Source organism: Melospiza georgiana, chromosome 1 (assembly GCF_028018845.1).
Source record: "Melospiza georgiana isolate bMelGeo1 chromosome 1, bMelGeo1.pri, whole genome shotgun sequence".
Classification (NCBI taxonomy): Eukaryota; Metazoa; Chordata; class Aves; order Passeriformes; family Passerellidae; genus Melospiza; species Melospiza georgiana.
Window position 1 is genome coordinate 42,446,650 of NC_080430.1, and position 21,279 is coordinate 42,467,928.

The following is a 21,279-nucleotide window of genomic DNA, read 5'->3' on the forward strand; positions in this document are numbered from 1 at the left end:
TACAAGGCAAGTAAGCATTTGATGATTCCTTTTCTTTTTGCCAGTTATGGTAAATTCAAATCCAGAAATGTTAAGCAGTTGACCTTTCTCAAATGATATTTTGCTAAGTAGTAATCCAAATACCAAAATGCATCTTGGCATGTATTACAATGAAAAAGTGTTGACATGCATTCACACTTTATTTCATTTTTTTTTCAAGGAATAAGAAGTACCAGTAAGGATCCACGCATTTGCCATACTGCAAACTCCTTGTTCTTACTGAGAAGTACTTACTCTTGCAGACAATCCCACACAAATCAGTGCTTCCTTCCCTTAGATGTCACATTAAACTACTCAGGGTTTAAGTGTTGTGTATGGGATTTGCAATCTGTTATAGTGTAAGTAAAGAGGATTGTTGGTATTTATGGAGCAAATGCCGGAAAACAAAAAGAGAACGACATCTGCTTTAAGGTAACCACAGACAGTAAAACTGGCACATTTTGGAATTCTAAGGCAACAACGTTGGACCAGCATGTGAAATTCTGCTGTAGACTCCAAGTAAATGTACTGCTGTCTTCTGCAAAGGAGAACTATTCCAATGTTTTTTCCTTTGTTTTTTTCTAATTCAGTGATAGGTAGCAATATGAAATGCCAGCATTGTCACCAGATAATTCTGTATTTCTGCATTCAATGAACCCCTTAAGATGGCATGTAATGCCTGGCTGGAGTAGCACACTCTTTATTTAAGATGATTTATCTGGCAATATCAATGTACATTAAAGATACACATGCACATTTTTGCAGACTTGAAATTTAATGTATTTTCAGAATTCACTACAAAAACGGGTTTCACAACTGTAACCATACACTGGGACTTCTACAGTAGTATGAATAATGTACAGATGTCTTTCCCAGGACTACCAATACTGTGCATTGTGCAAATTGTCTAGAACTGCAATCCTTCCTCAGCAGCAGCTGGAAGAAAATTTGTGAGCTGAATACTGATATCAAAATACAGATTTAAATAATTTACTCTTAAAAACATTCATATTTATAACCTCTTACAGAAAATAAAACAATTCATCTGATTATCAGATACATCCCTCAGTTTTTCCAGTTCCAAGGTATACACAGGTCTCCATCCTGCAGCACAGAGTAGAAATGCGAAATGCAAAGGTGCATGCCTTGTAGGTAGGGTAAGGATTCCTCCAGCAGCCTCTTACAACAATCTACCATCTGTGCACTGGAAACACTGGGCTCCTTATACAGCCGGTCCAAAGAAAATCTTTCTGTGGAAGCGTTGATTAGCTCCTTCTCTCTAAGCATCATCCTAGCAAATGGAGACAACACACAGTGACAAACTTACAACTGCATCTCTTAAAACCCCTGCCTTAAAAGAAGCATTTCAATATATACTGAACATATATTAAAACAAGAAATATTGAAATAAGTAGATTAAATGCATGCAAACAAAGGTGTCAATTCATATACAGATATGGTGGAGCTGAGCTTTTTGTGGCCCATGACTATCAAAGAAGTCAGAGTGAACATTCTTCCACGACTATGGACACTACATGCCCATGGACTACATTTCAAAGACCATGCCCTGACATCTTTTTGCTCAGTAAGTAACTGGGAAAACACAAAAATAAAAATCCCGTGAGGCTCTATTTTTAATGCAAGGAATGAAAATACTTAAATAACATTGAAAGCTTAGGTTTTAAGCATAAAATCATGTTGATAATTACCCTGTCTTAATTAAACCAGTACTCTGTACGTCATCAAAACCAACAACTGATGGGTACAGTAAACTGATGCATATTAAGTGTGTTAGTAACTTTCCAGTTGCAGAACTTTGTTCATGTGTTTGGACCCAATGATCTTAAAATTCTTTTCCAACTAAATGATTCTATGAATTTTGAATCCAGATATTGCAGATGATTTTTTCCTTCACCTCAGAGAAATAAGACACCACATGCAAACTCAAACTATTCAGAAAGAAAGTTAATGTGCAGATTTAATTAAGGCACTGGAGCTGTGACTGATCAACTGATGAAGAGACAAGTTCAGGTTCAGCCAGCCCCACCAGCTCGGGCACTGTGCCACACGAACACAGCGGCACTTCCAAGCCAGCCTGGCTGCAGACACAGCTCCAGTGCTGACCTAGAGCACAGACCCTGTGCTAGACAGGGGAGCAGCACCAATGGGATGTGAATCAGCCCAAGGCAAGCACAGACACAGCTACTGACACCATTTACCTCACATGAAAATGCTACTGGTAGGGCCTTGCCACTACTCCCCAGAGCTCAGGATGGGACCTCTCTGTGCTTGCATGGCACTGAGCTCTGCTGAGGCCCAAGAGCCCAGCCCACTGTGGCAGTCAGAAATGAGCTGAGCCAGTGAGTTAACCCAGGGCAAGCCTGTCCTCTCTATGGACCATTTCCACTCCACCTTCCTGAGTGCATTCCCAAATACCAAGGCACCAAGCTTTCCAGTTCTGTGAAATCTTAGGCTCCCTTGAAGGAAATCCAGTCAGCTGGAGAACTGCAGGTTTGTTTTCTGTCCCTTCCACAGGGAGGCTTGCACCTTTATCACCACACAAACCTGATACTTTAAAGAAGCATGGGAAGGAGAATCTTGCATTACTACAACACTGACATTATCCACACAGATACCAGAACTTTGTAAAGCAGCAGTGTTTGGATTTCCTTGTGCATTCAGGTCAGAATTAGAGCCACTCTATACTGTTTACTGCATGCAAAACATTCAGATCCATGTGCAAAGTACAGCCAGTACATCTCAAAGTATTTTCCTTTATCACAGCGCTTTTTTAACCACCACAAGAGGCTAAGAAAAATCAGAAGGACATGAGTAAGTCCAAGGAAGCATTAAGTGGAAAAGGAGTTTCCAGCTTCGATAAAAGACAAGTAAGAGGAAATGTGACACAGCTACAAAACAAAAGCAGAGGTGATACAGAATGACTGTTTTGTATTTCCTATCACACAAGAACAAAAGAACAACAAATGACATCATCAGGCTGCGGGTATATGAATCACAGAACACCTCCAGCCTCTTTCATATACACATGCCATATGGGATTCAAATATGAAGTTTGCTGCCATTGGATATCTGGAGCCACAAAATGCAAATCGGCTCAAAAAGTAGTAAGGTAATTAAGAGGGGGAAAAATAAAAAGTCTATTGATTGCTATTAACATGAGATAATGTTCCCACCTTCAAGTTCTTTCTTGAGTGCAGTCAGACACAAACTGGGAAGGAGTATGGAGTAAAAAACCCATCACATTTTTTGCCTCAAGCATAAAGCCTCTCCATAAGCTAATGGATGATGGGGACAGATATTGTGACCCAGTATAGTTGTTTACTATTTCATACAAACCAGCGTCATTCAGCACACAAGATATGCATCTTGGCTCTTACATTCTTGCAACACAGCTGCTTTTACTCTGAGGGCACAGTTTTCCTGGATTGGTGTCTTTATGAAGTGCAGAAGGGTGAGGTTTTTTGGAGAGTTACCCAGATGCAAATGCATATATTTGCTACAACATCCCTCCCAAAATCTATAGACAATACTCTACCAGCTGTCACATGTGGACAGTTACATAGAGAGCTATTCAGTAGTTACAATTTATATGGCTAAAATTTAGCTTCCAAGCTGGACTAGGGTTGTGGAAAGATTCCAACAAATCATGTTTACTGAAGTCCACCTGCAAAACATAGCTTTACAAGTAATGAGGTCTTAACAGAGATAAAACCATAGAGCCTTCAGGAAGACTCATGCCTAAAATAACTTCACAAGAACATATCTGGATCTATACATCATGTATATTGATGACAGTGTGACAGTTCAACAACTCATTAAAAGCTTTCCAAAGCAGAAAAAAAGACTTGCAGTAACAAGTCCTAAAGGAGAAGTACCACCCACTTACCTGTTACAGTACTTTATTTAAAAACCCCAGTAGCTCTACTTCATCCTCAAGGACACATACAGGGTACAAGGTCAAGAACCAAACTAACAGTTCTGATGGATATTACAGACCATGGCCCTAATATTAAGTATGGTGCTGTGACTCCCTATCATAATCACTCTCATCATCTGTGAGAGAGTACCCACAAGGTGTTTCTCTCATCATTCTTCCCCAATTTTCTTTTCCTTGCCTTGTTAGGTATTAATTAATATCTTTCTCAACTGCCTGATCAACAATTACAGATAATGATTCTCTAGTTGGTCTCAGTTATTTTGAGTTTAGATTTCACTGCTTTTTTGTCACATTTTAATTAACATTAATAAAAATTGTTCCTTTTCTTATTCATTAAGAAGGTGTTTTCCACCTTTTCTTTGAGGACATTATTGTAAAAAATATTAAACAATTTTGTCTTGTGAGCAAAGATATTTTACTTCTGAATGATGTACAATTGTCTCTACAAAGGTGAAAGAGGGTATTTTCTAATAACTGCTTGCATTCACTAATGCTTTACTTAGTAAAGCTGATGGGTAAAGTTCTATTTTAGAAACAAAAGGGTTTTTTTCAGCAAAAGAGTATGAATATATTTTAAAAAATTCTCCTCCTTCTTCAAATAAAAAACAGGACATGCAAAGATTTTAAAGAGCTGAGTGTATCAAGTCACATGAACACTTACTCCTCCTTTCTTTTCAAATTCTCTCTTGCTTCCTGTGCTTTGGCAAAAATAAACCATTGAAGAGCTGCTGGATCACAGATGGTTGGGATCATGAAGTGTCCAAGTTCATGTAGGCTTGGTGCATATCTGTCACTAATGAAACACAATGGAAGTAAAGAACAAGGTATAATTTTTTAATGCAACTATTTATATAAATCACTTTCAGAAAAAAAATCTAGAGATACAAGAATATAAGTTAATCACAATCAGAATAATTGGTAAAAAGTTATCAAGTTTGGTTTATGAGAATGGATAAATATAGCTGGTTATGCTTTTTTAAAATGAATTTCAAAAGGAGCTGACAATAATACTCAAAAAACATAAAACACCATCATGACAGCACAAAACTTTTGATTTAACACTCTAAACTAGACAGAATTGAGTCCAACTTGAATAAAACTAAGCAGGATTTTCTTCAATCTGGTTTCTTCTTAACCCATAAAAATGCACTTAAAACCTTCAGGAACAAAAAGACTTTGACATAATGAAAATCTGAGATTACACTGCTTTTCTTCTTAGTGAGAACAATAAGCAGTGTAACAAAAAAAGAAAAAAAGAGTAAAAGCTCTAAAAGAAATCAACCTTCCTTGCCAGCACTTACCTTTCCAGAATCATTTGCAAGCCTCGCAGACTGCGAGGATGAAAAGGTAATCTGCTGTCACGTAGTTTATTATAGAAAGAGTTCAGGGTCTCAAAGTACTCTTCTAGAGTCAACAGAGGCTGCAGTTCTTCAATGTATATTACTTGGATGCCTCCCAAAAGTTGGCTTATCCGATCTTCCAAAAGCAGCAGCCTTTTTTGAAGCTTATAATAATTTGGCAGTCTCTCAAAAATCTGTGCATACACATGAATGAACATTTTCTATGTTACAGAGCTTAAAAGTTAATTTTAATAAATTAAAAAAGTAACAAGAAACCATAAAAGAGACACTTAACAATGCAAACATGGAACCAGAGGGAAAAAATTACCATCAAAGAATACCATAGGTGAGAAATATCAAGTACATATGTTTTGGGACAAGATATAATCCAACAAGCTTTTAAGTATTTTCTGTATTTATAACATAAAGGTACCAAAAGGACGCAAAAACATGGATTAATATCCTCTATATATTCAAAAATTAATAGTCTCAGATAAAAAAAAAATATATATAATCTGATGCCTATATAAAACATTTATCACCACAGTTATAGTGGTAGAGCTAGTCCTCATACAGTAGTCATTACCTACCATCTACCCTGTTGATATTATTTTAAAGCAGCTTTTCATACAAAACAGAAAAAGCTGCTGCCACAACAAGTCAAGGGATTTCAGACCTATCTCTTTAGAAACTCAGGAGAACAGTAGAATAGACAGTAGATAGTTCTGCTAGTAGAGTCAGAACAGCTTTTGGCACAATAAAATTTGGTTCAGCATTTGCATTTGTTACAGAGAAAACCAGCAAAAATCTTTTAAATATTGTATCTCTGACCAAGCATCCTAGAGACTGACTTGGACAGTATTCTACTGCTTCCTTCTTCTAGTAATTAGTAACAAAAAGTAATAGCACTTAGGACTGCTTTCTAAAATGAGGTAGAATTGGACAAATATGCTCTCTAGAAACTGACCCACCAACCTCATCAAGATTTTCACTGACTTTCTGTGTAACATTTCACATAATCTTCACTGCATTTCAAAATAAAAAGCCTCTGATTTCAGGTTCAAATATATACCACACTTTTGTCTTCCCAAGCAAATACTATCACTACAACTAACTACACACATTGTTCCATCTGCATGTCATTTTGTGTGGCCTTATGATGCCTTTGGAAAAACCTGCAGCAAAGGTTAGAGAGATGAAGCATTTATCTTTTCAAGAAGTCAGTGTTTATTTTAGTATAATCAGAACACTTTATTGCAATGACTATCAACACTCTCAAATTTCAGAAAGTTTTCTATTAAATTCTGGTTTCTCAGTTTAAGTTCTTAGTAAATTGTTCACACTAACAGGCCATGGTTTGTTTCCCCCCACCAGTGAAACATATATAGGGAAAAATTCAAAGCACCACCAAAAAAAGAAGATCAAGTGTTAACTTTTCATATTATTCACTGACTGGAAAACAGAAATAGAATATTCTGATATTCTAGCAGGGTAAAATTTCCAACTATGAAATTCCACCAATAATCCCCTTTATGAATAAATATTTTTTGATAGAATTATCAGTAATGTTTCAGTAACCAAGATTAAAGAAAAATTCCTCAAGTGACATGTTTATATTGCAACATATTTAGTTTTTGGTCCTTTGCATACAATGCTATCATTTAGGATGTCAGAAAGCTTATCAACTCTGAACTTTACACAAGCAGCAGCAGAATTGACATAGTCACTAAAGATAAAATTCTGCAACATCCACATTAGCTGCCTAAAAGAACAAAATAGAGCGACAGGGTTGGTTAGAGTCATTGACTGAAATTATCAGTTCACAACTCCCTTTAAATCTCATATTTATAAAAGATGGGAATAAAATCCATTAGCTCTTCATGGGAATGAGCTCTTTATGATCACAAAGTATTCTGCCAGGACTCACTGCACAGACTGGAACAGTGCATAACAAATTAGTTTATCTCTAATCAGAAGTAGTACTGACTTACTAATGAAAGCAAAGACCTAGCAAAGACTGTTGTTAGTAACAGCACACACAGGATTAAATCTCAAATGCAGTGTACACTATTATGCTAAATGCATTAGCTAAGCGTTTGTTTTACAACACTAATTGGTTATCTGCACCTATTAATATTTTTTGTTTATAGTTTAAAAAAGGATGTCACAACAAGGGGCATTTTCATTTGATTTGAAATCTTCTTACTTTGGTCCAGTGATGGTGAACATCCATGGTCCCCAGCATTATGTGACCTGCTGCACTCATACCCGAGCGGTCTGTAAATACCACCGTGCGTCCTAGAGATGGAACAAAGCTCTTTACTAATTTGGCTTACTGCAACCATTCCTACAATTGCTGAAGGCTTAACCAGGCTGCTAACATGTCACAAGAAATGTATTTCTGCAGCACAAATGCATGTGAGTAGGTGCTTCTGTTATTCTTCAAATTTTGAAAGGTTCCTGAAAAGTCCAGTTTAGGAATTTTTTTCATATAAACCTGACCCAGCATTTGCCTTCTCTCTGTTTCAACTTGATAGACTTTTATTTAATTGGGCTTTTTTCTTATGACTGCTTTTAAAATATGAGAAAATCTCATCAGAGAGGATATTCAAAGAATCTGTATAAGTCATGTATAAAGTAGGAAATGCACACTATATATTTGAAGTATATGCAAATTAAAAGTTGGTCAAATAATTATGAATAAGCACATTCAACTCTCTTTTCGAATTCTCAGCAACATGCAAGCTGTAAGAAACATTTGCACATTATGTTTTCATTCTTTTTTAAAACAGAGACAACATAAAGGGCTAATTCTAGGTGAATTTTTAGGGGGATAAATCAGTTTTGAGTGTGAGTATGTTTTTTTAACAAAGATCTTCAAGAACAAAGTACAAAGACCTTTAAGAATTCTTTAGGGTAAAAGCACAGGCAACTATTTATCAAAATAAGCTTCCATAAGTCTTCAGTGTGATGTATTAATCTACAAGAGAAGGCTTAAGTAGAAGCTCTTGCTCTTAGAAATCAGTGTTCTGAAATCCCAAAGAAAGAGTAACACTGACTTCAAGGCATCTGATGCATCCTTGTACCCTAAGGCCACATCAACTGTACTTGTATAGTTACTGATAGGTATTTATCCAGTGCATTACTACATGTCTTCAAAAATGGAGACTACATCAGGTTCACAGGACAGACTTCTGTAATGCTTTCTATCTTTAGCATGCTCAGGAAAAGAAACTAATTTGAAATCTGATATAATTTAAAACTACTACTCATTGTCCTTCCCACTCTGTCTTTTGGCAAAGGATTAGGTGAACCCTCAAATGAAAGCCACTCAAAACTGGGTATCTGCAGACAGGCATAAAATGTGGAATTACAATTAGAGGAAACAGCTACTGCCACAGGTCAAACAGCTGTATGAGAAGAATGGTAGGTCAGGTTTACAGAATATTTTAGTTTTTCCTGAGAAAATACCGAATTTAATATAGCTATTTTATGGAACTCATGAGGAAAGAAAGCAAGTAGCATTTTAAGGTATTCTAGCAAATCATCGCTAGGGTTAGAGACCTACTCACATTTTTGACTTGAATATACCATGGGCAACAATCTATTGCTAACTCAATCCTTTGAGAGCTTCAGTTTAGATTTTTTACTTTCATTGCTAATATTAAGCCTAGTGCCATCAACAGACTCCACTTGCATTTATTAAGAAGCAAACTAGAAGCTGAGTGCAGTCAATCAATTCTAAGGAAAGGTCACTTTGAAAAATAGCCAGTAGCTTTAAAGGTAAGTTCTCACCAGCTTTTCTGTAAACCTGACAAGTTTGTTTTTGCAGTTATCAAAAAAATCATTTGTAAAAAGAACTAGAGCTCTATTGTCCCAGGGGACTCATGCTCATTTCTGAATCAATGCTGTATTAGGATATATGAAACAGGAAACAGAAATACCTTTAACATTCTCCAATATTTCAGGTCGCTGTTGGACCAAGCGACCCAGACTGTGTAGCTGGCTACAGCGGTGAGCAATGCCCCAGCTTCTCTGCCACCTAAATAAAAATGTAATTGAAAGTATTTAATCCTCAATATTATTTTAAAAAAGTCACAGAAGTTGAGATGCAACTCAAAGCCTTATAATACAAGCAAAATAGCACCTCAACAGTAATAAAAGCAAAGGCTACCCAAAAGCTGTCCATGTCATGTGCTATTTGAACTGATAAAAAGCCTAAATAAAATTCCAGTGTTTCTTAAAGTGAGTCCCAAAAAACAAACAAAGAAAACCAACACCAGGAAAAAATAATAAAAATAATAAATATAAAACCAGGTAGACAGAACTCATAAATCTCTCCCCCAGAAAGAAGGGGGTTAGTAAGAGAACAGCACCAGACAACCCAGTATTTGGTTTGGTCATGGACCATGCAGTTTGTTTGGACACTGTGTAATGTTTGTCCAGAGGAGCAAATACAGTATGTAAGGACATTGTCTTCTTTTCTTTTTTTTTTTTTGGTTCCTAGCCCAAAACATTACCACAATTCCAATGGAAAGTTGCTATTATTAATATTTTATATTATTAAGTATTATTCATATTTTTTAGTGGAGTAATTTTTGTTAAACCATACAAGAGCCAGGTGTTACCTTGCTGGCTTTAATACACATAGTTTTGACATTTTTTTATCACAAACCGATGAGACTGATAGCTAAGCAAATTTCAAAAAGCATCTAAACTGTGAAGTCCCAGTGTATTGGAAAAATACACCTTTTTACAGACTATTAATTGATGGAAAACTGTCTCAAAGTGGAAAATTCCTTTATGGTACTGTGTTTGTCTGGAATTTATTTTCTTCATAACACTCATATTTTATATTTTATTAATAGTGATCATAACACACCAATATTTTGGCTATTGTGCAGTGCTGGCACAGTGTCCAGGTCTTTACTTTTTCCTCCCACTCTGCCCCCCACCATCAGGAAGCAGGCTGGGGTGGACAAGGTGCTGGGAGGGGACACAGCCAGGCTGGGTGACTCCTACAAAAACCAAAGGGATATTCCAGACCATATGTCATGTTCAACAGTAAATGCTGAGGGAAAGAAGGAAGGGGAACCTTTATGGCTGTGGTGTTTGTCTCCTCAAGCAGGCATTACACATGCTGAACCCCAACTGCCCAAAAGTGGCTAAACACCTGCCCATCAACGGGTAACACATAATTAATTTCTCCTTTTGCTTTGCTTGAACTCACAGTTTTGCTTCATTTCAGCTATTAAACTTCTACCTTAATCCACAAATTTTCTTGCTTGTGCTCTTCCTATTCTCTTCCTCCTTCCATTGGGAGTGTATGAATGAACAAGGGGTTGTGTGGGTACTCAGCTGCTGGCTGGGATCACTCACAACATCTCATTTAGGAAAACCTAACTGGCAAAACCTCATTCTTTGGTTTGCAGAGAATGGCACTATGCCACAGCACTTGTGAGGCAATTTAATGAAATACAAATAATTCAAACAATTATTTACTGTTACCTAGCAATATCACTTTGCTTTCAGCAGCATCAGACTGGAGCAGAAAAAGGTGGCCATTTCTTCATCTGCCCTAAACTTATACATGGAATAATGCCAGTGACCCAGCTATTTTTCAGATCTCTGTGAACACTAGCACAGGGCTCCAGAACCACAGGTCATAGTGCCCTATTAAGATACTGACTTGTCAGATTTCCAACACTCACATTCTTTTCTGAATTAAAACAATGTAACTCATGGAAGATAAATAACTCTTCATGGAACACAATAATGTTAATGTATTTTAGAAGTGCAAATTATTTAAGAAAATTAATATAGGCCATGAATAAAATCAAACCTATGAGTTTAATCCTGAAGACTGTTCCAGAATGTTAAAAACCCTCACCACAGAACAGTTACAGAGCATTAGAAATTGTGTTCAAAAAACCTGGCTTCAGCTTAAAGGAAACCAGGGTCTTTTGCAGGGTGAAAGTACAAAAGCATGATTTTAGAAGCTTCAACTCTCTCTTTCCTGGTTAAAAAAGTAGAACATAACAGACTAGCCCTTGAAATAATCCCCCAAAGTTTATTTTTACATTTGTGAATACCTTCACTGCCACTTTCCCCACCCTGAATATGTCACTTCACAATATTCTCACTCAAATGCACAAAAATGAAAAAAGGATTGCAAATTATTTTCTGGATGTATTCTGAAGAATCAAGACCTCCAACTGTACTCAGATCTTTCAAACAAAGAAATCTCCTCCTCCGGAGAGTGAGAAACTAAACACTAAAAGAAAGAACATTTTTTTTTATTAAGCATTCACAGGATGTCATTAAGTACCATGTGCAAAGCTGCACTTCACTGCTGGTCTAGTTACCTTTGTAGACAGTAACTTGATTTCAGGAAATGCAATTTTAACCAGCAAAACATTCAAACTAACACATACACACCAGTTCTATTTCTGTGTTTACCTCAACTGGAGCCTACACTTTCAGTTACAAATAGGAGGTCTCTCAGAGCAGATTGTAACAGGAAACTTTTGATCCAGCAGAACACTTCTAGAAATTTACTCAGTGCAGTAACACTTCTTCATATATGAAATATAGCTGTTTTGCTGAAAGAAGCTTTTAAAGTTCATAGCAGAGTATTAGACAACACTTCCTTGCTTTGACTGTCTTAATCCAAGTTCAACTGATCTAATTAATTACCTGATATCTGAGAGCTGGAGTTCATGAGAAAGTTCAATTTTTAAACGTTCTAATTCTTTTCTAAGCGGCAAACTCTTTTTCAGCTTTTTTACTGCACTTGCTGCATTATCATCTAGCCAGGACCTGAAAGAGGAGGAAAAATACTCAACAGTAGAAGCATGCTGATTTATCATGTAAGCAGTACAAGTAACTCAGTTCTTACTGACAATATGTTTCAAGCCAAATTATCGGGTAAAGGGACTTTTTAAAAATACAGGATAGAAGATGAAATTGCTAAATGCTTCACCTTAAGATATCTACAAAGGAAACCCTGGCACTTAATATCTTTGGAGAGGCCTAAGAAATCTAATAATCAAAATCACTGACAGTGTTCAAACTGTAACACTTGGATGTTTGTTTAAAAGGCAAAACACAACAGATCACTGTGACTTCAGGGGACACCTTCAGAACTCTATTTAATTTAAGGAGTTTCCACATATGTGCCTTTAAAAATTCTAAACAATCCCACACACACCAAAACCTAACAGAAAACCCCAAAGTGATCATAGCAGACTATCAAATATGGGAGGTAGTACTAAAGGGCTAGGTTAGGTAACTTTTAAAGAGCTGACATGAACATAGATTAAACAGGTCAAAGTTTTATAGTTTTTTTGCCAATAATCACAACCAGGCAAACACGACTCTTTGAGTACATCTAAAATTTCAGCAGGTAATTTTGTTTCTAGGAAAAAGTTACTATTTAAGAGATTTAGCCTTTTTCATAGTATAAACTAATTTTCATACTCTAACTTTTGCAAACAAATAGTTGCATTCTCATTTGTATTTGAAAAACATTCAAACTCAAGTAAAAAGGGAGGCCTGATGCCAGCTGTCTGTGTATTAAAACAAGACTGTTAATACGTAACTGTCTGTGGCACTCCTTGTAAATGTGTAAAAATAAGTAAAAATATTCTCTAGCATGTTAAATCTCAGTTAAATGCTTTATAATTGTGTATTTTAGAGTAGTTTTATTTGTGAGTTGGTATGCAGGACAAGGGGCATACTTTGCTCTGAAGATCCTTCCAGCATAGTTCTGCATTCATTTCAAATGGGACTTAAATCTCATTGTTACAAAAGTTTTTCAAGGCCCCAGAATGTGAATGTGTCAGAAAATGAGCATGTACAAATTTTTTTAAACTACCAACTTTACTACAAAATATGCTACATGTAATGCAAGTTCAGCATTTATAACTACACTGTTATAATCAAGTTTTTCTGCTGAACAACAAATGAGAAGCACAACACTAAGATATAGTGTTAACATGCATATTAAAACCTTTTAACCCTAGTTTTCATGTATTATCTTCCACCCTCAACAGAATGGGATAATGAAATAGGAACCATGAAGTTAACAGCAATACAGGTTTGTGTTACAGAAGTCCTATAAGAGGTAAGGAGCTATTTGGAGCAGTGGGGCCCTTGTCTCTTTTTGAACTGCCACCAATATTTCATAAATCTGAAAAACTAGATCAACCATGATTGACCAAACATGACTGCTGGGCAAAGAGACCAGAATGCTTCAGCTTTGCTGGCACTGTAATTATTCCAGGAGCTCATCTGAACTCTAATTATAACAAGCATGGCAAAATTACATGTTGGACAATAAAGTTTTGTATTGTTCAGAATGTTTATTGCCTACCTTTAAAAAACTCAGCATTAGAATAAGACCAATTTAGGTTTCAAAATTTCAGTTCAATGAAAGCATTACATACAGTAAAGTTGTTTCCACTCTCTGGGCTTGCTCTAGTTCCTCCTCAGGATCCTTGAATCCAGTAAATGAATAATAAGTCTTATCCCATTTGATAGGTCTGTTCACTGTGCTTTTTGCTTCCTTGTGGGGCTGAGAGTTCCCATTCAAACTCTGAACATGGTCTGTAGATAGACTGCAGGAGTTGAGAATATCTAGTACTGTGCTCAGAAGATCCCTAGTATGTAATGTAAAACTGACCGCTCGAAACCCTGTAAAAAACAAGTATTATTTAATTAAAATTATTTTAAATGCATTCCCATTTATTTCCTCTTACAGAAGAAGCTAGGCAAGGCACAGGTAGTTGAAAATTGTGATGATACTGTTATTTCAATACTCACTGCAAAATTCACATGCAGCTTAACTATGTCCCATCACTTAGCTACTGGGCCTAATTTCCCTAATTAGAAAGTAAGCTTTTGACTCAAGAGCAGAAGACAGGTTCCAGTTCAAATGTTATGTTAAGGAGACCAGACATAACCCTACTATCTTCTTGAAAAACAGCAAGATTTTATTTTCTAGCATGAGGGTGCCACACAATTTGCTCAAGTGTTTTGACTGTCAGGATACAGAATGTAAAACTCTTCTGTTAGGTAAGGCATATTGGTACTGCAGAGTAAAGTCAATCAAAAGCAACAATCCAAATTTGGCAATATTTTTTGTAGTCTCAAAGAAAAGACACAATGAAGTAAATTAAAACTTCAGATATCATAGAGCTTATTCTTAGAGAGTAAGTTCCCACTGATTCTACAAGTGTCCTGACACTGTGTACTACATATGAACTGCCATGAGGACAAGGACCCAACTGTTGCTCCAGTTAAACATGGCAATGGAATTAAAATGAGAAATATGATCATTTACATCCACCTTTTTCACTTTCTTATACTGTAACTTGACCTCAGGGCTATAATGTCTCATTCTTTCAAGGCTTTTTAAAGCTTAAGATGTTTAATTACTTGGGATGGTCCCACCTGCCTGATCTAATACAGATTTTCATGGTTTGACAGGATTTTATTCAGTTGAAAAGTCATTACAACTGCACAGGGCTAAGCAATGGTCTGAAGGAATTTAAACACAGGAAGATACATTCTACACGACATAAAAGCACCTGAAGCACTGAAGGATTCCTGAACATTAGAAGAGTTTGGTTCTCTTTCTCTTACATAAAAAGTAAGCTGAGTTGGCTTAAAGGAACGAAATCCTGGTTTCTGTAGGTTCTCCAAGTAGCCATTTAGCCTCTTCAGAGAGTTTTCATTTACTTCCTGTTTTAAAACAAAACCAAACAAAAATTACAGATTATTAATTTGGGCAGTTTTCATCTAAACCTTTTTAATCTTATATGCAGAATTAGGTTTCACAAAATGTCAGTTGCTTTTAACAAGTACTAATATGGTTCACATTCCCAGCATTTATAATCACCTTGCACGAATAAATTTGTATGGTGAACATACTTGTATATTTGTGTACATTCCAAAACCCACTGGCTTTCAAGCTTAAAGAAATTAATTGATTCAAATACAATGCACAGCATTTCAAAGGGATAAAATATATTATGAATTCGCCTGGAAGGACTCAGTACTTTCTTCATAACAATTAGAAAATATGATTAACAAATAAGGCACTTTCAAGTGCCAGGCACTATCCCTGCTAAAAATAAAGAAAGTGCATCTTTTTGTTCTCTGGTACCAACCATAATTAATTCTAACGTTACTTTTCTCTCTCTGACAGCAGGAAAACTAGAAAATTTCCATCCTGGATACACAAAATATTTACAAAGAAAGCATACTAAAGTATTTTACCCTCTCTTTGGGATGCTGGCCAAAGAAATCTGGATGTACAGCAAAATAGAAAGGTCTGAGAGCATTGATGGCATCGGCGCCTGACAAAGTTCTTGACTGACGAGTGCACTGCAGCAGTATCTTGTCCAGCCACAACCTAACAAAGTAGTAAAATGTTTATGTATGATGTTCCCAATTAAGTGACAAACTGATACAATTACACTAAAATGTGATAGAATGGAGTAAACATTTCTAGTTGCAAGTATAATAATTTAAAACTGGAGAATTTAAATTAGGAGTCTGAATTCTGGATCTTTCCCCTTGGGATTAACAAAGAGTGTTTTGACAGTGCCAATCCCATGGGTTTGAGGAATGGTGGATGCTAATGGTTGAGTAAGACCATGTAAATAAGTACAGAAACTTTTCTCTACTTTCTCAAATATGCCTCAAATAAAAATTCCGAGTCAAGTAGTTCAAACTGGAAATACTGCTTTTAGTGCTATTTTTTGGTAGACATTGAAGCTGCTCCAAAAAGCTAACCTTTACATACCTCTGAACCTCCAAGGTAAAAAGCCAAACCCAGTATTTTTCAAGCAGTGCCAAAAGAATATTAAATTTTACCCAGGAATAATAATCACAACTCAGTGAAAAAAAATTCTGCATTAGTTTCTGAGCTCTATACTTGTGCCTATTAAAAAAAATACCTACTTTCCTGAACATACTCTTTTATAGAAAACATCAAGTAAAAAGACAATACTTTTTGCACTTTCATCTTCATTGAATTACAAGAAACCAGGACTAAAAGAAATGTAATGGTAGGAGAAAAAGATTGTTTTACCTAAGATCAGAAGGAAAAGTTAAGTTGAAGAAGTTCTAGAAGTTCAGAGAGTTCAAATTACAGAATGCCTGCAATTATGTAGAAATTAAACAACAGTTCTGTAATGAGCACATTTGTGTTACAGAAGACTGAAATGGAAAGAAAAATCACCAAAATATCCTGCCATAGCTCAAAGGTAATATGCACGTTTAGCAAACTAAGAAGCAAGAGAGTATACATTAAAGCAGCAAGAAAATGTGAATTGGGAGATATACAATAGGTTTCTCCTTCAGCTGATTTCACAAGCTGCAAATTGATCAGGGCAATTCTGGTGATTAACACTCATTTTAGTTTGCAATCAGAAGGGCAGACTCTGCTCTGTCAATGCAGTCTCACTCCTCACAGTATCACTCAAACTGCAACCCCCAAACAGGAAAATATATGGCAGATTACAGACAAAGCTGCTTCCAACTCACATAAAACTAATAACTTTATTAATAATAGTTAGCAGGACTGTTTTACAGAGATCTATTTATCCAGCATCCTAGATCAAATAATCATCCTGGACACAAGACACGTGAGACTTTCCCAACTGCTATCATTAATTAAAAAAAAAAATTTAAAATCCCCAAATTTGTGCTCAGACAATAAGCAGAATGCTTTATTTTGGAAAATAATAAGAGATAATATTTGAGTTGTCAAGCAGAAGCAGTGACCCTTACTTTACCTTTTTTCTGTCAACCTTCCCAGCTCTTCAATTAGAAACATGAAAGCAGTGAAGACTAATTTTTTCTGCCTAAGAGGTGGGCAAATATTTAATTAGCAAATCTTAAAAGTCAGCTTGCTGAAAACAGAGGTTATTGTAGAAAAGTGGGACAAAAACCTCATGATGTAAGAAAGCTGATGGAATTCCAAATCTGCTATGACTAAAAAACAATTTTCACGCATGCAGATGAAATGTAAGATTAAAAAAAAGCTAAAATATATCACTGGCAAACACTTCTACCTCTTTGTTGGCTTCATCTCAGAGACTCTAACACTAAAACTAGTCATCACTACAGCCCAAGATTCTACTCAAAACAGCAGGAGATGGTGAAGTACCAGCAATATAATATTATTAGGGAGAATGAAAGCTCTTAATGACAAAATCATGCCACAGTTGCCCAGTGAGGCAGGAAAAACATCTCTACTAGACGAGGCAAGACAGGCAGCAAAGCACTCTGGATAAAAGTCCACTTGGTCATATGCTTTACCAGTTTGGATCTGGAAGCACCAAAATAACTGTCTTGCTGAGAAAAAAAATAGTGATTTTTTTTTTCCTCTTTTTTCAGGTAGCAAGTGGACACAAAACAGTAAAAGGAAAAAAATATTTGCAGCAAAGGAAAGCAGTAAACTAATCAGTTACCCTTCTGATTGCAGTTGACTGACATGCAAGAAATTCACATCCTCCTAGACCAAGGTGCTAGGAGGAAGAGTAGCTCAGTTCTCTGCTCACCATTTCCCACATCCACTCTCAAGCTACCCTGCATGATGTTTCCAATAGTCCAGAAAGAAAGTTCAACATAGCTGGAAACCATTAATCATGCTTTTGAGTTTATTAATCATGAAGTTCCATCTGTTATTCTAGATGAAAAATGCCCAAGTACGGCTAACTTTAGTTCCCTTGTTTTGTATCTAAACAACACTGTCATGCTAGAAGGAAGGCTTAGGATTCCAGCCAAAAGTCTATTTTGAACTTGCTTAAAAGAGAAATGCTCAAAGGCCAAAATTAGTCTGCGTGACAGAAGGAAGAATTCATTCACTGAAGGTGAAAGACAGAACTCCGAGGCATCTTTCAGCTGGAGTGACAAAGTAAGTGAATTAAAATGGATTTAGAGGGAGAAAATGTAAGAAAGATGTTTATGGCTTCACTCACAAGGAGCAAAGATTGTTCCAAGAGCTTCATTTAGATCTGAAGCGCAGAGAAAGGCTTCGTATCAAAATCAAGGTCACAGCCACTTTGAGGGCAGTGCCTCTGCTTCACGAAAGACATGAAACACAATCTCTACTAGAACACATTGTGCAATCATACTCCAAGACTGATTTAATTTATTGGTTTCATAATTCCCTTCAACTTCCTTTTTCTTCACATCTTTCCAAAGTTCAACTTTTTGGCGTAAAGCTTTGGCACTGAAAAGCTCTGTTAAATTAAGTTCATAGTTACAGATGTGTTCACACAATTTGAAGCACTGAGCTTTAATAACTCAATAATGCAGTAATATGTTGGATATCATATTCATATTTCTCATAATTAAGCCATTTTAAAACCCTTGTTTTGTTGAGAGCCTTTTTAATGTCTCACTTGAGGACAGGCATATGGCTTTGGAGGATTTTCAACTGTGGATGCTCTGCTGAAAGTTCCAAGCTGTAAAGATGAGAATGTCAAAGAAATAAGCATGAAACAAAAGTACCAAACCAGTTTCACAAATATGCAAGTCATAAGCAAACACTGAAACATATGCTAAAGGTAAATTAGGTCAGTAACATGCCATACCTTCTCACGGTTCTCAAGCAGCAAAACATTTCAGCAACTTATTGGTTGAGCCAAATTTCAGCCATCCACTAACTCACTTAAAAAAAAAGGAGAAAATAAAAAAAAAAAACCTTTTAGAAATGGAGAAATGGACATGGTATTTCCCCCTGTTACTTGCCAATGCACTTTCTAAATTTTGGGTGATAACTTCTAAAGTCACAATAGTAATACAAAATTCAGCAAGCACATATAAAACCTAAAGCTTTTTGTAAGAATTCTTTCAGTTTCCTCTACTAACAGTGAGTCTTGCCAATATTATGAGTTGTTACAATATCTTGATTTGAGAATGAACATTTAAAGGTACTCCAGTTAGGGAAAAAGAGCTCCTAAGAATTTAAAAAGCAAACAAATAGAAGCTTTCTTTAAGCACTAACACAAGTAAACTTTTACTAAGTCCTACACCCTAACAAATAATAATACCTTAAAAACACAAGTGCCAATTACTTTATGGGAGGGTAATATAAAACCAGAGGGAAAATCACTGTTATACAGCCTGGGATTCTTAATCAAAGGTTTGCTGACATTTATAAAAATGAATCAGCAATTCTTAACCAGTAACTTAGGCAATTCTTACCAATAACTTATGCACTAGGAAACTGTAGGCTAAAGTTTGCCAAGAGCAGACAAACCACTTGGCACGTCAGAGTGCAAATATACACCTAATTATTAGGGATTATGTGGTAAACTCCCTATTGGCAATGCTTTCAAGCTTTTTTTTTTTTTAATACACATTGCACTTATCAAAATAACATGCCTGCTATATATGCCGTTTTAAAGAACCCAAGATGAACAGCTATCAGAGAAACATCATCTGTGTTCCAATACAGAATGACACTTCCTATGCCTACTTTGTAAAATACTTGAAGTTTCAGAAGTGCATATTACTAATACCAAAATACTTAAAGAAGAACCTAAATTTTCACTAGAGGCAGATAGTAGGAGAAAAAAAATACACTGAGCTAAAATATCCCCAAAACATTTGGTAACTTTTGTCTTCTGATTTTCAGATAGGTAGGCAAAACAGTATCCGTGTCATTTGCACTGTCTGTAACAAGAGTCCTAATCATAAATTAAGTTAAATACATTACAAGCTCTCTGGTCATAAAACAGTTTTCCTTCACTGTAATTTCAGCTTCAGGCATCTGGGCAGAGGATGGAAAAAACTCAACAGTCTCACTTAATCCGCGGTGACGCTTTATATAACCAGACAAAAGCATCATTGTTTCTTGCTTTAAACGCTGTATTAACAGCTTGGAAATTGGTACACGGCTTAGCTGAAAAACAAAACCTCCTGGGTTAGGCTAAGCTACACCTGCACCCCATCTCAAAGACAAGCCCAGTGAAACACAACGAAACGTGAATTGTGTCGCAGAAGGCTTTGGCACCCCGACGTGTCACATCGCTGGCAGCCCCGCTCAGCCCGCTGCTGTCTGTCTCAGGTGTTTACCCACACTTGAGGCAGCACGGAGACAACAGCGCGAAAAGCAACAAGATGACAGCGCTCAGAAAATCAGCTGGGGCGAACGTGACTCGCTCACTGCCTGGAAGGGAATCAGCTGCGGCGCTCCGAGCACTAATAATTTAAAGCACCGAAAACAGAGCCCTGTTACAATTCGCGTTAAGATCTGCTAAAGGCAAGGTCTTCCCAGAGGGCGGCAGAGCTGACCGCGATCCGGCTCTCGGGCCTTTCGCACCCTCAGGAACAAGACGCGGGATAAGGAGCGGCCGATGCCGGGCCGGGCCGGGCCGGGCCGAGCTCAGCCCAGAGCCGGGGCCGCGCGTGCCCGCGCGCACGTACCGCCGCCGGCCCCCACCCCACCGGCGGTCACCGAGCGACGCGGCCCGGCCCGGCCCGGCTTCAAAGCAGACGCCCCCCACACACCGCCCAGGCACGGCCTCGCACCGTCCTCCGGCCGCCGTCCGAGCGGACCCCCCGCACAGGTGGGCGATGGGTCGCGCTGCCTTCGCTCACGCCCTCCCCTCGCGGAGAGGCGCGCCGAGGGCCCCCGCCCGGCCCCGCTTACCGCCGAGGCCGGACGGCGACCGCCGGGGCTCGGCCCCATCGCCCCCGCCGACGGCCCCGGAGGGGGCGGGCCCGGGGGATTCCCGCCGGGGGCGGGGCCGGCGCGCGCCTGCGCTCCCGCCCCCTGGCGGCTCCTCCGCTGAGCGGCCGCTCGGGGCGGGCGGGGCTCCCCTCGCCCCTCGCCCGGGCCCCGCCCCCGGGACAGGGCGCGCGCCCCGCTGGCCCCGCCCCTCAGGGGTGCCTGAGGGAAGAGACCCCTTCCCTCTGCTGAGGCTGCTGCGCCCGTCAGTG

At 37.8% G+C, this 21,279-nt stretch overlaps 1 protein-coding gene across 2 annotated transcripts; it reads right to left on the reverse strand.

The window, feature by feature from the left end:
- Positions 1 to 705: 705 nt before the first annotated feature.
- Positions 706 to 21,075, reverse strand: TCAIM (T cell activation inhibitor, mitochondrial). Of its 2 annotated transcripts, none has more exons than XM_058022725.1 (11): positions 20,990 to 21,075; positions 18,927 to 19,002; positions 15,598 to 15,733; positions 14,907 to 15,060; positions 13,764 to 14,010; positions 12,013 to 12,135; positions 9,261 to 9,358; positions 7,523 to 7,614; positions 5,278 to 5,510; positions 4,638 to 4,769; positions 706 to 1,309 (listed from the first exon to the last, which is right to left on the reverse strand). In XM_058022725.1, exons 2-11 carry the CDS (start codon positions 18,953 to 18,955, stop codon positions 1,084 to 1,086), a joined length of 1,470 nt encoding a protein of 489 aa, XP_057878708.1. In that variant the 5' UTR covers positions 18,956 to 19,002; positions 20,990 to 21,075; the 3' UTR covers positions 706 to 1,083. The 2 variants fall into 2 exon arrangements, with proteins under 2 accessions (XP_057878708.1, XP_057878717.1); XM_058022734.1 differs by lacking the exon at positions 20,990 to 21,075 and adding an exon at positions 20,869 to 20,960.
- Between the last annotated feature and the right edge of the window lie 204 nt (positions 21,076 to 21,279).

Excerpts from the sequence above, each read along its gene's own strand:
- TCAIM (XM_058022725.1), bottom strand. The coding sequence starts at position 18,955 with ATGTTTTGCTGCTTGAGAACCGTGAGAAG. Across the intron at positions 15,734-18,926 it reads TGCTTGAGAACCGTGAGAAG|GTTGTGGCTGGACAAGATAC; the intron begins GTATGGCATGTT and ends CTACTTTGTTAG. Across the intron at positions 5,511-7,522 it reads TTCACCATCACTGGACCAAA|ATTTTTGAGAGACTGCCAAA; the intron begins GTAAGAAGATTT and ends GTGTATGCACAG.